Source organism: Nicotiana tomentosiformis, chromosome 5 (assembly GCF_000390325.3).
Source record: "Nicotiana tomentosiformis chromosome 5, ASM39032v3, whole genome shotgun sequence".
NCBI lineage: Eukaryota > Viridiplantae > Streptophyta > Magnoliopsida > Solanales > Solanaceae > Nicotiana > Nicotiana tomentosiformis.
Window position 1 is genome coordinate 97,962,589 of NC_090816.1, and position 24,577 is coordinate 97,987,165.

At 36.5% G+C, this 24,577-nt stretch overlaps 1 protein-coding gene across 1 annotated transcript; it reads right to left on the minus strand.

Moving 5' to 3' along the window:
• Positions 1 to 130: 130 nt before the first annotated feature.
• Positions 131 to 24,158, minus strand: LOC104095686 (uncharacterized). Its single transcript, XM_070175137.1, has 13 exons — positions 23,676 to 24,158; positions 21,881 to 22,052; positions 21,556 to 21,773; positions 20,741 to 20,801; positions 16,537 to 16,609; positions 15,210 to 15,287; positions 13,726 to 13,883; positions 5,969 to 6,137; positions 4,569 to 5,031; positions 4,045 to 4,449; positions 2,315 to 2,518; positions 911 to 1,044; positions 131 to 598 (listed from the first exon to the last, which is right to left on the minus strand). The coding sequence occupies exons 1-13, from the start codon at positions 24,042 to 24,044 to the stop codon at positions 427 to 429; spliced, it is 2,676 nt and encodes an 891-aa protein (XP_070031238.1). The 5' UTR covers positions 24,045 to 24,158; the 3' UTR covers positions 131 to 426.
• Positions 24,159 to 24,577: the final 419 nt, after the last annotated feature.

Genomic DNA, 24,577 nt, shown 5'->3' on the forward strand with positions numbered 1-24,577 from the left:
TGCATGATGCTTTACTTTTCCTTTTCCGTGCGCTTGTAAGATTTCTTTTTCTTAAACATGCATCTTATGGGGCTAAAGAATAAAATACACTTCTTACAACGAACCAGTTAATCAATTTCTCTCCAACTACTACCCGAAATTTTCAACTATGCTGAAAACGTTCGAAAAATTGTGTACATATTAACAACTTCAAATCAAGTACCAAGTATCTGAACTTCAACTTTTTACACCTCCACGTAAACCTGCTGATTGTTAAAACACCAACGACAGGGGTTGGAAGCAACACTCAAGTATACAAAACAGATCTTTTTCTGCTTACAACTCTCCATTCTGCGCTTGTTTGTTTTGGATTCTATATGCTACAACATTTATGTTATGCTATTCTAAATCCTACTAACCTACAAGTAAAATTGCACTATGCAGATTCTATTGCAAACCGTTAACAGGAGTATCACTACTCTGCCTGGCAGAAATAACTCTATCAAGAGTTTCATCCGGGACCTTGACTCCGCTAGTCTCTAAATCTGCCACTATGGCAATTGCAGCATCAAGCTCCCCAAGATCAAGGCATAATGTGATAATTTCATCATACAAAGGGCTGCAATGAATGGGTAAAGATCAACAATCAATATAATCAATGTGCTAAACTTCTAGATAAGACCATGATAACTACAAGATAAATTTTGGAAAAACACAGCAAAGCAGAAAGAGTTACTGGAAGAGAACCAATATAGAGTAAACAGTCTCAGCTTGAATATCTAAAGACAACTCTACTTGTTTAGCCAATGTTGTGTAAACCTTCATTTTGCTGATGCTATATCGTTTATTTGTTTGGTGGCAAGTCTGATGCAAGTAGCAAGAAAAAGATCGTTCATACACAAGGATTTATATTGTGTAGAACCAAACTTACCTTCCAAATACATAACCAAGACTATGTGTTGTCTGCAAAATATTCAAGAAAGCAGAAGGCATAGGAGCTCGTACTGCAGCCCGCAATATCACAGCGCAATCCCCAATTGTTGGTGTCCCGCCCAATTCTATTACCTGAGATAGAAATAATTTTAGTTCACAAGTAGAAAACAGATGCATCCATACACGAAGCAAAATTCAATAGCTACTAGGATAGAAAACGCTTAGCGCCAGTTCTGCTAGGATGCCATAATTCACTATCAAAATAGAACAATAACATTAGAAAACAAAGTCGTCAAAACCCTAAGCTTCATTCATTAGAAATTTATTGATTTATTGAGAATCTTCATTCCAGAATCCAGATAGACTTAATATGTTAAAGTAAGAAATCTAGAAAATCATAACTGTAGATTTGTAACTCAAGTGTTACATGAGAATGCTAGAAAGAAGAATCAAGAGTTCCTGAAGGAAGAACAAGAAAGTTGTAACAACATTAAGATCCAGTTATGATTTTACGAAGGCTTGGACTGGTGACTTCATTACATGCAACAGCAGCAGCAGGTAGAAAATGATACAGGAAACAAAGAACATGAAGATGAGTTTTTAGCATTCTTAGCTGCTGGCGATTCCTCCATAATAGCCTAATGTTGGATTATGAAGGAAAAATGTTTGGCAAAAATGAAACATTATTCAACCAAACCTTCAATGCCGGATTCATTTCTTCTCCTCCTTAAACCAAGGATGAGAGCCAGTCATCAAGAAGTTGGTCACTGGTCATACCAAATTCTAATCCATATTTACCGCCCCGAAAGACTCTCTCTCTCTCTCTCTCTCTCTATCTATCTATCTCTAGAGAGAGAGAGAGAGAGATGCAATATTACCAATTAGCGTAGAGTTACGAAGAATCACCAAGCAAAGAGCTATTAATTACTAAGTCTCAAAAGAAGCAAGGGAAAGTTAAGCTATACTTGTCTAACAATATACATAGTTTCACTGGCACCCAAGGGTGTGGCCTAGCAGTCAATGAAGTAGGGTGAAAACCATGAGGTCTCAGGTTCAAATCTCAGCGGAGTCAAAAACACTAGGTGATTTCTTCCAATCTATCCAAGTCTTGGTAGATAGAGTTACCTGGTACCTGTTGCTGGTGAGAGGTAACAGGTATCATGTGGAATTAGTCGAGGTGTGTGTAAGCTAGCCGTGACACCACAGTTATAAAAAATGAAATATACATACATAGTTTCACCAACCCTCCAAAATCTGTAATGGCATATTCTTACATAGAAATTCAACCTACAAGCATACTATTGAGCAACTGATAACTTGTAGATTGAGGAAAGACTGCATGTAACATTCAGATAATGGTGTTGAAAATGGTGAGAAGATCAAAAAGGATGGCACAACATACCTTTGTCATCACTTTGATCCCCAATTCAACTTCCCACTCCTGTGACCATCTTTGAGGAGGTTTATTCTTGATTTCTTTTTCCCATGTCCAACCCCAAGCATCAGTGATTGTATACATATCTGATACGTCAAATATGTTCCGTTTCCTCATCTCCACAAATGCTTCTTGAATGTCCAGTGGAAACCAGTCATCATCGTCATCATCCTGTAAAAATATGAAATGACATATCAATCAAATATCCGTGCTCTTGGACCGCAATATTAAAAATCTAAGCAGTTTCCACAAGTATGTGGAAATTTGTCAATTTAAGGATCAATTCTACTTTGAAAAGCCTACTCCATTTGTAGGAAGAACTAAGGTTGTGACCTGGATGACTATTTTCACTTATGCATGTATGCTAAACACTTGCCGGTGAAACTAATATAGATGTACTAATGCAACCGAAAGGGTAGAAGATAAGTAAGTGGACCAAATTGTCAACAGGCTTAAGTGTTCCAATTCCTCCTGATCTGATTGGTCGTTTCCGACGATTCAGTTACAAATGTTAAAGTTTACAACTACTGATAAACACCTGATAAACCTAATGATTTAGAACATAATATTATAGAATATGAAATGTGAAGCATACAAATAATCGTATAAGCAATCAAGCTTCTTAATACTTCACATGCGATGACTTATTCCTGTTAACAGATTCAAACAAGAAGTTTTACTCCCCTAAAGCACACCATCTGTGTGTTCTAGATAAAACAGTACGTATCGTAAAATGGTGAATTGGAGATGTGATTGAAGTACGAACTATGAAGGTAAAACATGCAGAAATACATAAAGTAAAGGCAAAGTCAGAACTTGGAGAGGAAAGAGGAGAACATGATATATTTGTCAATCCCTTAACAGCTATAGAAGTAGTAACAAGATGATATTCCCTCCTCATCAAATTATTTTTTTTTCTATTTTTGAATGATAACTATAAAACAAATTATTGATGAAGCACATAGCTACAGTACAACAACAACAACCCAGTATAATCCCACTAGTGGGACCTGGAGAGGGTAGTTTGTACGCAGACCTTACCCCTACCCTAGGGTAGAGAAGCTGTTTCCGATAGACCCTCGGCTCCCTCCCTCCAAGAACTCTCCACCTTGCTCTTGGGGCGACTCGAACTCACAACATCTTGGTTGGAAGTGGAGGGTGCTCACCACTAGAGCAACCCACTCTTGTCTACAGTATATATGAGAAACAAGAAGGCACCAAAAATCACCTTTTAGCTATTAGGGAAAAAAGTAAAAGATTGCAAATTCAGAGTGACATGGGTCCCATCAGAAATTCAGTGACATTTTAAACTTTCCTTGTCCTGAATTGAAACTTAAGGGAAGAACCAGAAGCAACGTGGATATTCATATGAAAATAGGAAAAAGAGTCCACTGGGATTGAGAGAGCGCACATCAACTAAATCAATCAACCAACAATATCTCAATCCCAAGCTAGTTTGGTCAGCTAGATAAATCCTTTGAATCCAGCCCGCTCCATTCAAGCCCATTTCATTCCAAATGTTTTACTAAAATACTATGGCAAGATACAGAAATGATGGTTGATATTCAGTTTGAGTCCACATGAGATGGAGAGAGCAGATCACAACCAACTGATTTACTTGTATCTTAAGACCTTTCTTTCTATGGACATGCTATAAGAAATCATTAGCAATTGATAAACACCGTAAAATGTCATACCACTGCAGCTACTCGAGAAATCCTTCTCCTGGATTTTCTTGAAGAGCTAGCTGTTTGATCAGAATCTTTTAGCAATTGAACACCAATCATTTGAAGAGGTTTTGCAGCTTCAACTTCCTTGTCCTTCCTGTCACCTACTTCCGGCTGGCTTTCAGTTTGCTCCACTTCTTCCTCCTCATCTTGTGCCTCCTCATCTTCTGCCTCATCATCTTCAGCCTCTTTTGAAATATCATCGACAGCATCATCAGTATCATCTACCACATCAGTAGGTTCTAAGTCTATTATTTCCGACTGCTGGCCATGATTTTCATTTAAGCCCTCTCCAAGAAAGCGACGTTTCCAGAATTCTGTATTTCCTTCATGCAACTTTATACGTGAGATCAACTCATCCAGCTCTTCATCAACCTGGAAAAGTAACACAATATGATATAGCTTTTAGAGATATCTGACGTGAGGAACGACAATAATTTGCGTGGTATCTTAATGTAACTATTTACAGTTCACACGCTTAGAATAACATTTACCTCTTCTTCTTCCTCCTCTACTGGAGGAACCCAAAGTGGCCTGCCTCTAGAACGATTTATTCTCCTCGCTTTCTGCACTCGTTGGTAGAGCACATTTCTGGTTCCATCTGTTGGTAGACCTTGTGCTTCTAGTTCTTCCTTTAATTCAGATACAATCATTTTACTAGCAGCTTTTGGTTTCAAGGCATTCTGTTCAGGTCCTTTGATGATTTTCCTCAGTCTCTCCACAAGACGTATGTAATCAGACTCGGAAATCTTTCCCAGAATTGAAGGTCCTTCATTGTGTAAGGTTTTCAAAAGCTTCCTGTGGTGCAACCTCCACTCTCCGAGACATCTTTGTTTAAAAGAGGTTTCCCTAGGATTGGAGTATATAAATCCTTCGGCATCAGGATCTAAAGGAGTTTTCCCCCTTCTTGGGACCCATCGTTTCCGGTCACCTGTAAGTCCACCTTCAGCAACATACCTGAATGCTATGGCCAACTAAATCACAACTTATAGTGGAAATTATAAGCTGGAAATTGAAGCAGAACATCACCGCAATAAACCTAGGAAAACACTAATGAATAATCAAACAAAGAAACAATTAGAGAAAACAGCCCATCATCAAACAGGAAATTACGGCAAGGCAGTATATTATCAGTGCAATTACCATGACGACAATCTGGCAGACAGCTCAAAACTGTGAAAAGAAGCTTTTTTTAAATATATATAAGGAACTGTGAAAAGAAGCTTATTAAGTAAAAACAGAAAAGAATAGATGTCACGGAGTTAGGAGCACCTGGAGGGAAAAAAGAATTATGACTTAGACTGGAGGCCATTAATCTTCCCTTGAGTATTCGACCAACCCGGATATTATGCAGAGTCTAATTTGCACTAAAATGGATAAAAGAGGTTAGTTCTCTCAACTATTAAAATTTTTATCAGTATATTAATATTGGCATCATGCGCATCTTTAGTACCAGCAAATTCCAAAGGGATAATACTCTCGCTTCAGCATAAATCATCATACAATAGAGGGGCTTAATTATCTCGGCATCACACTTCGATATTGCATCATCAATCTTAGCTCAATCAGTAGATAAAATTCCAAGCAAACAGAGCAAGCTGAATGCAGGCTAAGAGTCATAAAGGGGGGAAAAGCCTAATAATGAATTTAAAGTGTTAGGTGTCAACGGAGCACATACATAGACACCAGGGTGCTACAACAACTTTCTTTTTCCTGATTGTCGAGTAAATCACTGCCCAGTTGAGCAAGCAAAGATAGAGTATTAGGCATATAATTAGTTGATACCTCCATCATAACATTTTACCCAAATACCAATTAGGAAAGCGAGCAAATAGTGTCAAAATCATTAAGTATGCAACAATATATGATCTACCACGTGAATAAAAATGTTTACCTGGCTATGTAATCAATCTCATATCCAAGTTCAGCTTCTTCCTGCAAAGGTTCAATCCATGAGCTTACTAATGTACGATATTTTCTGCTCAGGAGCATTGCTCTTGGTGGGATTGGCTGGTTATCTTTAGCCATAGCTTCAAGTGCTTCTAACAACTCAACAATCCTCCCTGGAGTAAAACATCACTTTTTTTATACTCATAAAAAGACTCCTCAAAGAAATTACAAGAATAATATCTTATTTGACAATTAAATGAGGGCGAAACTCATAGATAGCCCCTAAAACATGGTACCAACTGCCAGGTATACACCTTAAAATTCCAAGTGACCATTTAGACACCTCTACTGTTATTATTCTGTATTGCTGTAATAAACAATTAAACTTTCTAAAAAAACAAAACAGAAAGTTAGTAGTACTTGTTTAACGAAATAGATTCTTGAAAACAAAAAAAACAGTATAGGAATAAATCGAGCCCACTGAATACACAGTGTGTCCTTAAGGAAATTATTCCCCTCAAGTACACGAGATGCTGGAATATATCCTCCCAGGATAGAACGATTTAACTCACTAGTGTATTGGTACCAAAACTCTGATGAACTGCGAACCACTCAATGGTCATAAAACACACTGGAAAATATTGTGCAGAAGAAGAAGAAGAAGAAGCTCAGAAAATTTCGTAAGGAAAGATTCTGGGATTCAAACTCTATTTATAGAGTTGCTGGCATTGTTTCTGAAAAGGTTTGCAACCTTTCAGAAACAGCCATGGCTGTTGGAAAAGGGGTGTTTGAAATATTGCGGGAAAAATATATTTAAAATAATACGGGAAAGAAAACGGGCCTGACCGAACCGGATCGCGGGTCATGGGTTATTCCGGGTTGAATTTTTCGTTAATTATTTAATTAATTAAATAATTGAAAGGAATTTTGTCCAAAAAGATTAATCAATCAATCGATCTTTGACCAAATCCGAATTCGAAGCCGAGCCGAGCGAGCGACGACGACGGCGGCAGCGCAAGGCTTGCCTTTTTCTTAACTCTTTAAGAGCTAGAAGAAGAGCAATTATATATATACCCATCAAAAGCCTTTTCTTTCTCCGATATGGGACAATGTCCTTTTCCCAAGGGAAACTCAAATATTTCATTTTCCCTCCATTTCTCATTCATCTTCTTTAAGCTACACAAGCTTAAAATCCCAACAATCCCCCACATGAATAGGGAATGGCTATAATTTAAAGGAATGCACGTACGCGTGTGTGTTTTACATGCAAGAATTAATTGCATCTGAATACGTAGGTTTCCCTTTGAACTTTCCGTAGTGAACTTATATCGGATATACTCGGTCAATCGGTAGATTTGATATCTTTGAACCGTCGAGCTTTATTGTATACCTAGACAACATAAGTCACACAATCAATCCTTAACCATCTATAGTTCTCACGGTTGTGTTCGTTTCAGCCATGAACACCGTCTGGTTTCATGAGTGCTTAGAGAATGGGCCTTTACTTTCATTTCTCTTGAAGCGGCTTACACTTCACACTCACATAGGTGATTTCTAAACGTGTAATCCTATAGACACACTATCTGGTCATATCCTGCCAGACTTAGCAAATCATTAAAAAACCTTTAAGCTTTGTTGACTCATCAAAAAGCCTTAATGCTTTACCTCGATTTCTGAACATTGTCTTCATCACGAGAATGGGTTGAGTTATTTGACAATGTTGAACCGTCATTCATAACTTTGTTTGATCTCTTTGAACCTAGCTCGTGGGATCTCCAGTCTGCTAGGTAGAGTTACCGTCATGATGACTTGTCCTAGACCTTAACCCCATTCCCTTTGATGATCTTTCAACTGCCTCTCTAGATAGGCCTTTTATAAGTGGATCCGACACGTTATCTCTTGACTTTATGTAGTCAATTGTGATAACACCACTAGAGAGTAGTTGTCTAACGGTATTGTGTCTCCGTCGTATATGACGAGATTTTCCGTTATACATAACGCTCTCTGCGCTGCCTATTGCCGCTTGACTATCACAATGTATACAAATAGGTGCCAAAGGTTTGAGCCAAAATGGAATATCTTCCAAGAAATTCCGGAGCCATTCAGCTTCTTCACCGCCTTATCTAAAGCTATGAATTCAGATTCCATTGTAGAACGGGCGATGCACGTTTGTTTGGATGATTTCCAAGACACTGCTCCACCCCAATTGTGAAAACATATCCACTCGTGGATTTAACTTCAGATGATCCAGTGATCCAATTTGCATCACTATATCCCTCGATCACGGAGGGATATTTGTTATAATGCAAAGCGTAATTTTGGGTATGTTTGAGATACCCCAAAACTCGTTTCATTGCCATCCAATGTATGTGATTGGGATTACTTGTAAACCGACTCAGTTTACTAATAGCACATGCTATATCTGGTCGTGTACAATTCATGATATACATCAAACTTCCCAATACTCTTGCATAATCCAATTGTGAGTCACTTTCACCTTCATTCTTTTGAAGTGCATAACTCACGTCAATTGGAGTCTTGGCAATTTTGAAATCCAAATACTTGAACTTGTCAAGTACCTTTTCAATGTAGTGAGACTGTGATAATGCTAGACCTTGTGGAGTCTTGTGAATTCTGATTCCTAAGAACACATCAGCAACTCCTAAGTCTTTCATATCGAATTTGCTAGCCAACATGCGCTTAGTAGCATTTATATCTGCCATGTTTTTGCTCATTATCAACATGTCATCAACATATAAACAAACAATGACTTCATGACCTGGAGTGTTTTTAATGTAAACACATTTGTCGCACTCGTTGATTTTAAACCCACTTGCCAACATTGTTTGGTCAAATTTGGCATGCCATTGTTTGGGTGCTTGTTTAAGTCCATAAAGTGACTTAACAAGTGTGCACACTTTCTTTTCTTTAGCAATTACCACAAAACCCTCAGGTTGTTCCATGTAAATCTCTTCCTCTAATTCTCCATTTAAGAAAGTTGTTTTAACATCCATTTGATGGATTTCAAGACCATACACGGCCGCTATTGCCACTAACACCCTAATAGATGTTATCCTCGTTACTGGCGAGTAAGTGTCAAAGTAATCAAGGCCTTCCTTTTGTCTATAACCTTTGACAACAAGTCTTGCCTTATATTTGTCAATAGTGCCATCAGCTTTCACTTTCCGTTTAAAGATCCATTTCGAACCTAAAGGCTTATTTCCTGGAGGAAGATCTACCAATTCCCATGTATGGTTATCCAAAATTGATTGAATCTCACTATTGACTGCCTCTTTCCAAAACGCTGAATCAGAAGATGACATAGCTGCTTTAAAAGTTTGAGGCTCATTTTCAAGCAAGAATGTCACAAAATCTGGTCCAAAGGAAGTAGATGTTCTTTGACGTTTGCTACGCCTTGGATCTTCTATACTTGGAGTATTTTCCTTTGGTTCTTCCCGAGGTCATTTAGGTCTTTCACTTAACGACTCACATTCAGTTTTATACGGATAGATGCTTTCAAAGAATTCAGCATTATCTGATTCCATTACCGTATTAATGGGAATTTCGGGATTATCAGATTTATGAACCAAAAACCGACATGCTTTACTGTTTGTAGCATATCCAATGAAAACGCAATCAACAGTTTTTGGTCCGATTTTAACCATTTTAGGTAAAGGAACTTGTACCTTTGCTAGACACCCCCACACTTTGAAATATTTCAAGTTGGATTTTCTTCCTTTCCATTTTTCATATGGAATAGATTGCGTTTTGCTGTGGGGTACTCTGTTGAGTATTCGGTTAGCTGTAAGGATAGCTTCGCCCCACAAACTCTGCGGTAATCCGGAACTTATTAATAAAGAATTCATCATTTTCTTTAATGTCCGATTTTTCCTTTCCGCAATTCCATTGGATTGAGGTGTGTAAGGTGCAGTAGTTTGATGGATAATTCCATATTCCGAACATATTTCTGCAAATGAAAATTCATATTCTCCACCCATATCACTTCTAATCATTTTGATCTTTTTATTCAATTGATTCTCCACTTCATTCTTGTATTGCTTAAATGCTTCAATTGCTTCATCCTTACTATTAAGCAAATAAACATAACAATATCGAGTGCAATCGTCAATAAAAGTAATAAAATACTTTTTCCCACCTCGAGATGGTGTCGACTTCATATCACAAATGTCAGTATGAATTAAGTCTAAAGGATTTGAATTCCTTTCAATAGACTTATAAGGATGTTTTACAAACTTAGACTCAACACATATTTGACATTTTGATTTATTACACTCGAATTTAGGCAACACTTCTAAATTAATTAACTTCCGCAAGGTTTTGTAATTGACATGTCCTAAACGAATATGCCATAAATCATTTGACTCCAATAAATAAGAAGAAGCTGCAATTTTATTCATACTGTCAACAACCATTACATTTAGTTTGAAGAGGCCCTCTGTGAGGTAGCCATTTCAACATACATTTCATTCTTGCTTACAACAACTTTATCAGAAACAAATACACATTTGAATCCGTTCTTAACAAGCAAAGAAGTAGAAACTAAATTCTTCCTAATCGTAGGAACATGAAGAACGTTGTTGAGCGTTAACACCTTGCCGGAAGTCATCTTCAGGAATATCTTCCCATAGCCTTCAATCTTGGCTGTTGCAGTATTTTCCATGGAAAGCTCTTCTTCGGGACCAGCAGTAGAGTAAGTCGCAAATGCTTCCTTGACAGCACAAACATGTCGAGTGGCTCCAGAGTCAATCCACCACTCCTTCGGATTTCCAACTAGGTTGCATTCCGAAAGCATTGCACACAGATCATCAATGTCATAATTCTTCTCCGCTATGTTGGCCTGTCCCTTCTTCTTATACTTTTTCGGAAGACGACAATCAGGGGCTTTGTGACCGGTTTTTCCACAATTGTAGCAGCTGCCCTTGAATTTCTTTTTGTTCTGCTCCTTAGTCTGTCCAGAAGACCTCTTTCTCTTCTTACTTTTTGGAGCAGTCTGCTCAACAATATTAGCTCCCATGATCGTTGGATTTCCACGAGACTTCTTCTCGGCTGTTTTGTTGTCTTCCTGAATCTTGAGACGAATCACAAGATCTTCCAACTTCATTTCTTTGCGCTTGTGCTTAAGATAGTTCTTGAAATCTCTCCACGAATGAGGCAATTTTTCAATCATTGTAGCCACTTGAAATGCTTTATTCATGACCATACCTTCAGCAATAAGGTCATGAAAAATAAGTTGAAGCTCCTGAACTTGGGTTCCAACAGTTTTACTGTCTATCATTTTATAGTCTAGAAACTTGGCAACCACGAACTTCTTCAAGCATGCATCTTCAGTCTTGTACTTCTTCTCAAATGCGTCCCATAATTCTTTCGAAGTATTCATCGCATTGTACACATTGTACAAGTCATCCTCTAAAGCGCTTAAGATATAGCCTTTGCAAAGAAAATCTGCCTGCTTCCACGCCTCAACAATCATGAATTTCTCGTTGTCCGGCATGTCCGCAGCAGGCACCGGAGGTTCACTAGTGAATTTCTGCATACCAAGTGTGGTAAGCCACAAGAACACCCTTTGTTGCCATCCTTTGAAGTTGGCTCCGGAAAATTTCCCCGGTTTCTCTGTCGGTGGAACAGCAGTCCGGCTTGACGAAGCTATCGTCGTTGCCGCAATAGTCGCAGAAGAATTTCCATTATCAATTGCCATTTCTCACTGTAAACAACAGAAGAGTTCAATTAATGGCAAAATAAGAACAGTACACAATACTGTTATTAACAAAAAAACAGTATGTATAATAAATAAAACCGAAGTTTTTATATACTGTTTTACAGAAAAACGATGAAGTTTTTATGTTCTTCAAATCGTTTTACGAATTTCAATACTCTGATGAAGTTTTTATATCTTCAAATCAGAATAGTAAAATTCAGAAGGAGTAGAAAACCATACAGGTTTTAATCTCCACAAACAAAATACAGAATATAAAAAAAAAGTAATTTCCTTAAGATTGTTATTATTCTGTAATGCTGTAATAAACAATTAAACTTTCTGAAAAAACAAAACAGAAAATTAGTAATACTTGTTTAACGAAATAGATTCTGGAAAACAAAAAAAACAGTATAGGAATAAATCGAGCCCACTAAATACACAGTGTGTCCTTAAGAAAATTATTCCCCTCAAGTACCCGAGGTGCTGGAATATATCCTCCCAGGATAGAATGATTTAACTCACCAGTGTATTGGTACCAAAACTCTGATGAACTGCGAACCACTCAATGGTCGTAAAACACACTGGAAAATATTGTGCAGAAGAAGAAGAAGAAGAAGAAGCTCAGAAAATTTCGTAAGGAAAGATTCTAGGATTCAAACTCTATTTATAGAGTTGCTGGCATTGTTTCTGAAAAGGTTTGCAACCTTTCAGAAACAGCAATGGCTGTTGGAAAAGGGGTGTTTGAAATATTGCGGGAAAAATATATTTAAAATAATCCGGGAAAGAAAACGGGCCTGACCGAATTATTCCGGATTGAATTATTCCAAGTCGCGGGTCATGGGTTATTCCGGATTGAATTTTTCGTTAATTATTTAATTAATTAATTAAATAATTGAAAGGAATTTTGTCCAAAAAGATTAATCAATCAATCGATCTGAAGCCGAAGCCGAGCGAGCGACGACGACGACGGCGCGAGGCTTGCCTTTTTCTTAACTCTTTAAGAGCTAGAAGAAGAGCAATTATACATATACCCATCAAAAGCCTTTTCTTTCTCCGATATGGGACAATGTCCCTTTCCCAAGGGAAACTCAAATATTTCATTTTCCCTCCATTTCTCATTTACCTTCTTTAAGCTACACAAGCTTAAAATCCCAACATCTACTTGGCGGAGGTGCCTCTTGGACACACCCGAGTCTGACCTAGCACCATGCGTGTGTTATCTTCACAATTGAGCGTGTTAAAGGTTATGCCAACGTGTTCTCCAACTCAAAGTATAGTGAAACTCTTTATTAAACCTTATCTGCCAATATTTCACCCCAAATGCCCCCGTCATTCTTCATCATCTTTCTTGTTAACCAACCACCACTAAAGCACCGTTAAAACCAGCACCACTCTAGAACAATATATATATATATATATAACACCTTTTCCTCAATATAAGATATTAACTTCACTTTCAGAATTCACATAAAGGTTAACTTCACTTTCAGAATTCGCATAAACTCAAATCATCTCATAAAAGAAAGGACTAAACTTACATCTAACAAAATATACATCACAAAGCTATTATCAGTAAGCATATATCTTTCTTTCTTATTTTCTCTATTCCGTATCAATTTTCCCGTTTTGCTTCGATTGTAAAATAACAGTGGTGAATACCGGAGCTTTTGAACGAATCCCCCCCCCCCAAAAGAAACCAAAAGAAAATCGGAAATGCATATTCGTAACATGTTTTTCTTTCCTTTGGGAAAGTTAATTCTAGCTGATTTTCATTATCTCTACTGTCTCTAATGGTTTTGTTCCACAATAGTATAAGTTAGCTAGTCATTTCAGTTTCCAATATAGAAGGATCAGTATATTTTAGTAGCATTATAAGTTATAACCCCCATCCTTCGAAACAAAGCCATGTAATAGGTGACATGAGGCGAATAACTAATCAATCAAAGAAGTACCAGAGAGAACTGTTCTCTTTTGGGGGCAGGCAACAGCCACTATATCCTAAATATAGCAAGTTCGAAATGTCCTTGGTATTTATATATGCATACCTTCCCTACATAGAGCACGAAGATACAATGAAAGTGGGTCCCCATACTTTCCATCATTATAAAGCACTTGTATTCCACCTTCAAAGTTCTTTAGACCACGGAAATGTCTGATAGCTTCACGTACCACACAATACTTGGTAAAGCATTCAACCAACAAACTGAAAAAGGTACATGAAGAGTCATCACATGAATCATTTTTTGGAGAGAAAAAAGAAAAGACAACTTTTACACAAGACTGTGTGTGGGTGCATAACAATGTACTAATTAATACAACGCCTCGTCCTTGCTTCCACCCCTGCAGTTGGCTAACCAAAAAGGTTGGCTGTAAACTCTAGAAACAACTAAACAGAGTACAGAGAAAGAACAAAGTACTACTCCTTACTTAAAAGGCTCATGCTATTTATTTTCAATTTCTCCAGAATCATACCTTAGGAATAAAACTTTGTTGACAAGAAGGCTCAGAGTATAAATTTCCACCCAATTAAAGAGAGTTTCCAAGAAGAAAGTATATTTTCTTAATTAGAAAAGCTGCACCAAGTTATCAGTAAAACTGATTCCCCTGGATCAAACTTTGGGCTTGTCATGAAAGAGGGACAAGCTGGAGAATAAAGGATTCAAGAAATGTGTTTACCCGAAAAATCAGATAGAGTTGAATTTGTACGTAGTTCTAAGGGTATGTGGTATAGCTTGATACAAATCGTAAACAGAAATAGAAATATCCAATCTTGACTATAAGAACGAAAGATAAAAACTGTTGAAAAGAGGAAATAAATGGACCAGATAAGATGAAGTAAGAGAGCTCAAAGGATTGATCTTTCAATATAAGGAATAATCTTTTGTTACAGTGTCTGAATGTCCCCTCACAGAAACAACAATCATCCCCTTTATAGTGGAGGGATCCTACTTTAGATATAATAAAAAATATATAGTGGGAAACCCATGAAGAACTAGCTTTTCCCTAATTCCTGTCAGGATTCTCTCTCCTAGTATGGTTGCAACGGCTCTTGTCTGTGAGCTCGATATTGACTCGAGCTCTCGATCTTGACTCGAGCTCGATTCTGACTCAGAGTCTGGTATTGATTCGGGGTCGGGGTCGGTGTCGGTCGGTCTATGCATCTTAGGCTCGATAATTTTGCCTCGCCCCGTAGTTCGATTTGGATACGAGCTCAATAATGATACCGAGCTTGTCATTGATTGGTCCTAAAACTCGAAGCTTGATGACCTGACTTCGGACCTCGACCTGGTATTACGAAGCCGCCCTTCGATCAAAGTATTATCATACCGACCAGTCCGTACGACGGACTAATCGGTTTTGACCGTATACAAAATGTGACCCAGGCGTATTGGCTCATACCATAGCCTTGCCGCAGCAGGGAAATTGAGACATTTCCAGGTGAATAATCTAAATATTACTTTCTAAAAACAGAGAAATGTCTATGCTATAGAAAACTTATTGAAGATAGAATAAAAAGAAAGTTTCGTACGCATAGGTTTTCACGTTAGGTTGCACACGTTTATGGTCCTCAACCATCATCCCGAGTAGCTCAGCAACATCCTGCACTCTAACAGTCAGACAAAAAGCTTCGGTAAAGATTGTATGATTAGTACAAAGAAGATAATAAATTTTTAACTTTCTCAACCATAATTCACATGAAAGACTTATCAGAAAGGTGCACAACACTTCAATCAACTGTGGACTACTGAAGCCAATGCACAGATAAAGTCACAAATTTAAGAGACATGCTATTCTCCGTTTCAATTTATGTGTCTTAACTTTACTTATAGTTTATTTTAAAAAGCATGCCACATTTCTATATTTAGTACGTTCTTTATTCCAACATTCCAATAATACCCTTAATGACACTCCCTTATAGGAATGACATGGCAATGTTTGAGACCACAAGAGTCAAAGGGTATTTTTGGTATGTTATACACATTTAGTTTAAGAACACAAGATTCAAAAGTCTTCTTTGCATTCTTAAACTGCATGTCCAGTCAAACTAAGACACATAAAATAAAACAAAGGGAGCAATAGAGTTCCAAACTATGACTAAGAGTGTCATTAGCCAAAATTTATGTAACCCGTCTGAAGTTTGACAGGTTGGTGATTAATAAATAAAGGACGGATCATAATGGGTTGAGCATGAATTGAGTCATCAAAGTTGTGGGCTAAAATTGGAAAAGAATATAAGGTTTAGCCAATAGAACTCAATAAGTTACTCAACTCTCTAACTAAAAAACTAAAAAAAAAATGAAATTAGTGGACAGAAAATTTTTGTCCCAGCTGCAACAAGAAATTATTTGAGAAGTGGCCTTGAGTTGGATAAGTTGGGTTATTACCCACTACACAAAATTGATTTGACCCAACTTACACTGCTATGAACAAACATCGAATGGTTTAAAGTATGCCATTGCCTTCTATTTAACCTGTCCAATCTTGATCCCACCCATTCATTTGACACTCCTAATTATAACTCCAAGATTATAGTCAGTTTAGCTGACAGTTATTGGCAGATTCATTTAACACCCCTAACCATAACTCCAAGATTATAGTCAATTTAGCTGACAGTTATCAGCAGATTCCAAGGCACTCAAACAAATGGTAACTGCTATATGCCTGTTAACGACATGTTTATGAGTAAGTTTGGACAGAAGTTGAAAAATCAATCAAGCTCTTTAGCTATAGAAACATAAACCCAGATCATCAGGAGGTCTGTATATACTTAATTCGACAGCTTGAATCACTTCAGGTTTCAGCTAACTTTGATAGCATGTTTGGGAAGATAAAATTACATATGATTCAGAACTCACCTATCATAGGACTCAGCCCTTGTATATGCTTGGATAACCCAATTATATGTCTCGGTATCAGGTTTCATATGATCTGCCAAACAAAGTTAATGATCAGCTTATTCACTTAACAAAATATTGGCTGTTATCAGTTATCACTCCGCGAGTAATAATACTACCAAGAAGACAACAAAACCAACAAAGAAATTTTTCCAGCATAACAAAATTGATGCAATAGCAACTTGGCTTCTAGTTTTTTTATGAATAAGAAAAGCATTTGAAATTTTAAAACAGTATTCTGGATTTAAGTTCTTCAAAAGCAGATGCATGACAAATAAATGGAGCATAATAAGAATTTAGAACATAATTTAGAGTAAGGTATACGACATGTGAGAACTGTAACAATTCGGCTCTAAAAAAAAAGAGGCGACAAGGAGCTTAAAAATAAAAGAAGTAATTTTGTAACATGAATCAATCCACCACCGCATACGAATTAGAGCTACACTAACTTAATCATATGTTGCTTTGCTCCCTTTATCCACTTTGATTGCTCAGTTTGGCCAGGAAATTAAAGGTTTGAGTGGGTTTCATATTCTAATGGGAGTTAAGAGATATATTTCATGTGATCTAGGGTAATCTGCTGAAAAGATATGAATTACCACCAAACTAATCCTTTTGTTTCCATATATCTCTGAGGAGTGGTCACAAGAGTGAAAACAGCTGGAGATATATAGGATTTTCTTTGTTTAAAAAAACTGTGATTTACACTGGGCATCAGCCTTGGATACCTATTTCAAGATAACAACAACAACACATACCTAGTATAATCAAGTGGGGTCTGGGGAGGGTAGTGTGTAGCACAACCTTACCCCTACCTTGTGCAGGTAGAGAGGTTGTTTCCAATAGACCCTCGGCTCAAAGCTTGCATGCATAATCACAATAGTATAGTATAGAGGAAGACATGCAGAGGATACCTATTTAAAGATGAGCTAACCAATAATAAACATGATGAGATTTCATGGGGCATGCTACTTGCAAATAATATTATGTTATTGATGAAATTAGTGACTTAGTGGACCAAAAAGTGAAACTATGGAGAAGTACATAATGGTTTTAGGATAAGCAGACCAAATATAGGCAATGTAAGTTCAACCCCATAGAATGTATGAAAGTAAAGTAAGAGTAGACGGGATTGTGGTGCCAACATGAAGACAGTTTAGATATTTAAGATCAGTCTTATAGGAGAATGGAATGACAAATGAAGATGTAACACATAAAAGTAATATAGGATGTAACACATAAAAGTAATAGGTTCTATAGAACGACTGTTAGACCTACAAATGTTATATGGAAGTGTATGTTGACCCTTTGAGACCGCTAAATGCTATATGAGAGGGAATTTTGGACCTCGAAGGTCCACCACATACATAAGATGAATGTCATAGAAATATAGATGTTAAAAAGATGTGCAATCATAAAAGATTGAGATCAAATCCGGCAGAGGGCATGAGTAGTAGATATAGAAAATAAAATGAGAGAAAGTAGTCTGAAAGTTTCTAACAATGCTGGTCCATAAGATGTTAAAAAGGAACAAGGTAGACCTAAAATCACATATAAGAAAACAATATTGAAAGACGTACAATCTTAAACTAGTTATCTATGTAGTTATAAGTGCGATCGTTTGAAATTTAGAGAACCCCTAATTTGTCTAATTTAGGGTGTGTTTGGTACGAAGGAAAATGTTTTCCACGAAAAATATTTTCCTAGAAAATGTTTTCATGGAAAATGAGTGGTTTTATCACTTATTTTCCCTTGTTTGGTTGGTGAGTGGAAAACTTTTTCCGAAAAATATTTTCTAGTGTTTGGTTAGAGAGTAAAAAATATTCTTTTTGGAAAATATTTTTTTATGCTACTCTCCTCACCCCCTTCCCCATGTTTCCTTGCTTCCCCCCCCTATTTTTTTATGCTACTCTCCTCACCCCCTTCCCCATGTTTCCTTGCTTCCCCCCCCCAAAATACCCAATAATTTTAGAACTCTATTTTCTTCAACAATTTAATTATTCTTCTAAAAATTCACACAAACCCAAAGGAACTAATGTGTTGCTTTACTTTTTACGCAAAATAACGTTGAAATTTATGCTCCATAACTAAAAAGAAATACTCTTTTTTGTTGAAAAAGAAAGTACTCTTTCTACAACATGAAAATAAAATAATCATTTTATTGAAATAAAAGAAAATATTTTTTCTACATCATGAAAAGAAAATACTCATTTTATTGAAATGAAACAAAAACTTTTTCTATATCATGAAAAGAAAGTACTTTTTTCATTAAAATAAAAAAAATACTTTTTATATCATGAAAAGAAAATACTCATTTGTTGAAATAAAAAAAATAAAATCTATCTATAACATAAAAAGAAAATACTATTAATAATATTTTTATTTAGGGTGGGGTGGGGCGCGGGTTGGGTGGGGTGAGAGTGGGGGTGGGTTGGTGGGGATGTGGAATAAGATGGAGAAGGTTGAAAAAGAGTTTTGGATAATGTTTTCCCTTCCCTTGACAGGGAAAACATTTTCTTCCAATTGGAGGAAAATGAGTTCACGAGGAAAATATTTTCCAAAACATTTAAGCCAACCAAACATGAAAAAATTGGAAAATATTTTCCGAAAAATGTTTTCCGTCATACCAAACACACCCTTGGTATTGAGAGAAATGAACCTCAATAGAGCGAACTAGATATATAGAATTCATATAGTTGACTCTAATTAAATTGGGATCGAGGGGTAGTTGATTGATTGATATCATTTTGTTTCACTGTCGGGATGCAACATTACCATTCAACACATCACATCAAATTCAATAATCAGGGATGGACAAGAGCAAGTAGCTACTGCAACAATTTGATACCCTACTTCAATATGTGATGTTTCTTGAAATTAAACGGAAGTACTTTGACCAGGTATCCATCAATAAACAAAGGAATAAAACTGCAAGGATGTTTTGTCTACCAAGTATCTAAGATGTGAGAATGAAAAATAGCTTCTTTTAGGTGAAGCACTATATTTTTCATATCAGCTTTCCTGCCATTTTTTTAAATTCAGCTTTCCCACCATTCTTCAGTTATCAGGATCTTAAAACCAGAAGTCCAGAACAATGCTACTTCAAAAATTTATCATGCTTGTGGTGGTGAAAGCCTTCATAAATGCCTTTGGTACCCTAACTTCATCTGGCATCATTTAGACTATACTTCATCCATATGGCAGAAAACTTGATATTGTATCTCATTTAACCTATAAAACGTCAACACTACTTGTTGCATTTGTTCTCAAGCTAATCAGTGTTTTAGCATGAAATGCATTTTTATTGTGCTTTGCAATTGTTTAAATAGCATTTCTAGTTTGTAGATTTTTTGGTCAAAATGCACCTTTTCAAGTCACTTTTAATCTTAAAATTATAGGCAACAAGACAGTTTGTGCGCCGCCAAATCCAAAGAGTGGAATTTTTATTTGATTATAATTTCATATACGAGACAATAGAAGTAATATATAAAATAACCATACCAAGTATTGAATGAAGTGCTTAATTTTAAACTTTAAAAAGTACTTATATGGAAGCACTAGTCGAAGAAATACTTTTCCGAACTATATTGTACTACCAAACGAGACCTTATTATAGCCAACAAGAGAGAAGTCAAGGAGTTCAATAGTCAAAATATCCACTTTAACAACTAGAAGACTCTACCCTAGCCAATGTTTACTTTTGATAAAGTAAAAATTTATTAATGAAGGGCAAAAAAGGCCTGTATACAAGAAGAATACCAAAAAATAGAAAACCTTACAAAAACATATGATTTTCTAGGAGCGACACCCAATCTTCTATCCCTAGTTACATGTTTCTTGTTTACAACCCAAAACTAGCCAATCCACCAGTCCATTGCTATATACTCCGCTCAGAAAGAACAAAGGTACTATTACTCAATCTCCAATTCAAAGTGGCCTCCTTTTAGTCACGTGGAATGAAAATCTTTGCATGATTTAAGGTTACGAAACTTCAGATGTATGCTAAGAACATTTATGCACTTCTTGATCCTAAATATGACAAATTAACCATACTTTCTGGCCAATATCACAACCCAAGCAAATACCGAGAGGATTTAGCTCAACCACAAATGGAGGAATCAAAGTGGGTCAACCACAAGCTTGACAAGGGAAAGAAGCTACAGACCTTCACCATACTCCATGTTCTCAAATGTCGCAAAAGCAATTTCAGGTATCCCACAGGTAGCCTGGCAAGAAAAGAATTAGAAAAACCTAATAATTTAACAAGTCCACTATTGCTGTAACTAAAATTAATCAAAGACTTCCTATGTGACTGGTTTATCTCTTTTTTGTTTAAAAATTCTTTCAATAGGTTGTAAAAACGATGAAAAATTTAAAGATCATCTAAATAGAAACAACACAATAGAAAGAAGCTCCACTAATCTTGAAACAAGAAGGAGAACATAGGTCGTAAAAAATTGTCAGCTAACTTATGCAAATCACCCCCATTAACTTGCTTAACTCAAATATATAAACCTAGAGATTTCCACATATACTACACATTCTGCAACTTCTTAAAGATCCCACCCAGTTGAAGTTTCACCAGCCATGAGAATGCCGGCAAAACTACATTTGATATGGCTGCTATGACATGAATACGTGCACTATAATATATTTTTCTGGTAATGACAGAATCTAAAGAAATTATATATGACCATCTATCTCCAGAATCCATACTCTTCTTTAAGCTTCAAGCTCGACTAACCTCAGAGTATGCTTTGCAACTTAAATTTATATAAAAGATCGCAACAGTACAGAATGTGTTGCTATAGGATTTTATCATCATAAAAAAGAAATAGAAAAGTCATCTTAGAGATGCTTCAGCCTTTTTTGCAATTAATGAAAATTCTCCTCAATAACATTTCTAGTAGGATTTTCTTTTTTCAATATGTTGAAATTTAAGCTTCTTATCCGACAAAAATCATAGATATACTGAAGTACCTGTACGCTCAAAAGACAATTGAAATGGAAGGTAGAGGCCATTCTACCAGCAGCCTCCATTTCATAGGCAATAGTTAAGGCATTTGAGTGATCTCCTACTTTACAATCTTGTTCTATTAGGAGATCATAGATCTCGTCAGTTGCTCTGAGTCCACCCTCAGCACCCTTGAGAAACACTTTGTTGGCATCTTCTAGATGATTACTCCGTACAAGCTCCTCTGCTCCAAGGAAAAGACAAACTTAAAACTCAACAAGAGAATAGTCTTATGGAGAATATACATCAAATTACAGCACAAATCAAACTAGGGGCTTGTTTTCACTATACCAACAAGAACCAGCCAAGCTTGGCGAATGTCATATTTCAGTTTCTCCATTGCTGCAAGAATTTCTAAGCCTCTCGTAGCAAGACCCTTGGCACCAAACAAACGAACCAATGCCAAAAATGTTTCATGTAGAGGCCGAAGACCTTCACTCAACTCCCTTCTAAGAGCATGCATCTGTCATTGCTTGATATCAGATGAGTTCAATCCCATGGTTTATCCAATCATTTAGGGTGTCCAAATTCATTTTCTTATGTCACAAAAATTTGTATGGCCAGATTCAGCAATATTGGCTTTCATGAAATACAGTTGGCATAAAATAGTTAATACACAAGCAGCTCGTACAAGCAACAGACACTTAATTTACTTGCAGAAGAGCTCACGGTTAGAGGACATACCATAAAAAGGGGGGATTAATTCCTAGACAAGGATAACAATCAAGCTTAAATAATAAATCAGACATGGGGTGAAGACATACCGACTAATTGGAAAAAGCAGAAGAAAAGGGAAACCAAGTAAAACATGATCATATGCCAGTGCGAGCTTATCTGTCTTGAAACTAACAAGAGGCTAATAACACTTCCATATTAAGAAACATTTTGACTTTAAATTCCCAACTTACCATTAAATGTTTATGGTGATCTTTTTTTCTTGGCCAAATACATAGATAGCCCAATAAACTTGGCCCAATTTTTTATTTTGGCACTCTAACTCAATCTTGTTCCATTTTGGCCCTCCAACCCCATTTCTTATGTTTCATTTTAACACAAAAACTTTTATCCGACGTAAAAATGCAGCGCGTATACATACTTGCTTGGCCAAATACATAGACAACCCATTGAACTTGGCTCCATTTTTCATTTTGGCACTCTATCTCAACCTTGTTCCATTTTGGCCCTCCAACTCTATTTCTTATGTTTCATTTTGGCACTCTATCTCAACCTTGTTCCATTACGGGTTCGAAAGTTCGTAGTTTCGAAAATTTAGCGGTTCGGAAGTTTATAAAATTTGTGGGTATTTCAGGATATGCATGCACACACGTTTCACAAAATATAAAATTTATTTCAAAATATTTTATTTTTTAATTTTTTTTACGAAACCGACCAACTTCCGTCGTTTTGTCGTTTTTTTTTGGCGCAAAAATGCAGGAAACTCTTTTAGTGTCCCGCAAAATTTATCTTTTAAGAAACCGACTAAAATCGATCGGTTTTCATATAAACAGTAAATGGGGAAGGAAATAATGAAGATGAAATATGGGGGAAGGAAGTTGGGAGATTAAAAATGGGGCCAACAGTTATTTTCTTACTGTTGGAGAAGGAATTTCGCCATAAACAATCTGCCTCATGCGCCTACCATGTGAGCCAATTCATACTACGTGACTAGTCAGCTTTCGTGTTAAAATGAAAGATAAGAAATAGAGTTGGAGGGCCAAAATGGAACAAAGTTGATATAGAGTGCCAAAATGAAAAATGGAGCCAAGTTCAATGGGTTGGAGAAGGAAATTTGCGCCTACAGGTGAGTCAACTCACACTCTGAATCTAGTCAGCTTTTGTGTTAAAGTCAAACATAAGAAATGGGGTTGGAGGGCCAAAATGGAACAAGACTGAGTTAGAGTGACAAAATGAAAAATTGGGTCAAGTTTAATGAGATGTCTATGTATTTGGCTTTTTTTCTTTCTTAAACTCAATGTCTAAACAACGACACATAAAATGGGATGGATGGAGTATGAATCAAATAAAACATATCGTCAAGCAATGAAAACAGAAAAGAAAAAGAAAAGCTTATAGAAAAAGGAGTTACAGCGCCATCATTGTCGCGGTTAAGGACATGAGAAACAACGAATCCATGGAAAGAACGAGGTCCAGGGGAGAGACCAGCAGCAATCATATCATAAATCACTTGAGATACACCTTTAGAATCAGCATTTCGAGCGCGTTCCATCAATTCCTCCATAAAAACAAGCCGTAACACTTTTTCAGTTCCGGATGCCATAGAACCGTCATCTTCCGCCGTCTTCAGCTGCTGCTGCTGCTGTGTCTGTTTTCTTCTTCTGGTTTTCCGCGGTTGCGACGATACCGACGCCTTAATTGACCGAGAAATTGATGGACGGGGAATTGGGAGAGTGAATTTGGAATTGAAAGGTAAGTAGTGTATCGAAATGCCAGCCATTTGGAGGTGAAATTTGAAAAATGTTATACTAAGGAAAAGTGGAAGTGCATTTGGGAAAGGAGAGAGAGAATGAGGGGATAAGGCTTTGGGTTTGGGATGGTTTTAGCGGTTTTATAAGAGTGAAGAGAGAAAGGGGTTTAACAATGGGAGGGAAATGACGTTACAGCCCGACTATTTCGGGTCAAGTTCATCTCGACTTTTTAGAAACGAATAATGGTTACTCTAAAGATTGAAAGAAATATAGTTATCGAAGCAATATTCAAGTGTAATTAAAAGATTAATAACTTGTTTGGACGTTTGTTACATGTTATATTTTATCTCACTTTAAATATAATATTTTTATTTTGATTATTACTTAAATTTTATCGCATTGTATCGTATACTTAAATTTATTGTTATCTTATTTTTTTTCTTGCCCTTTCTTATTATTAAATAATCTTATTTTATCATTTACCTACATTTTTATATAATGCTCATACCTTATTTTTCTTTATAATATTACAAATTTATTGTTCATATTATTAGTGCATGAC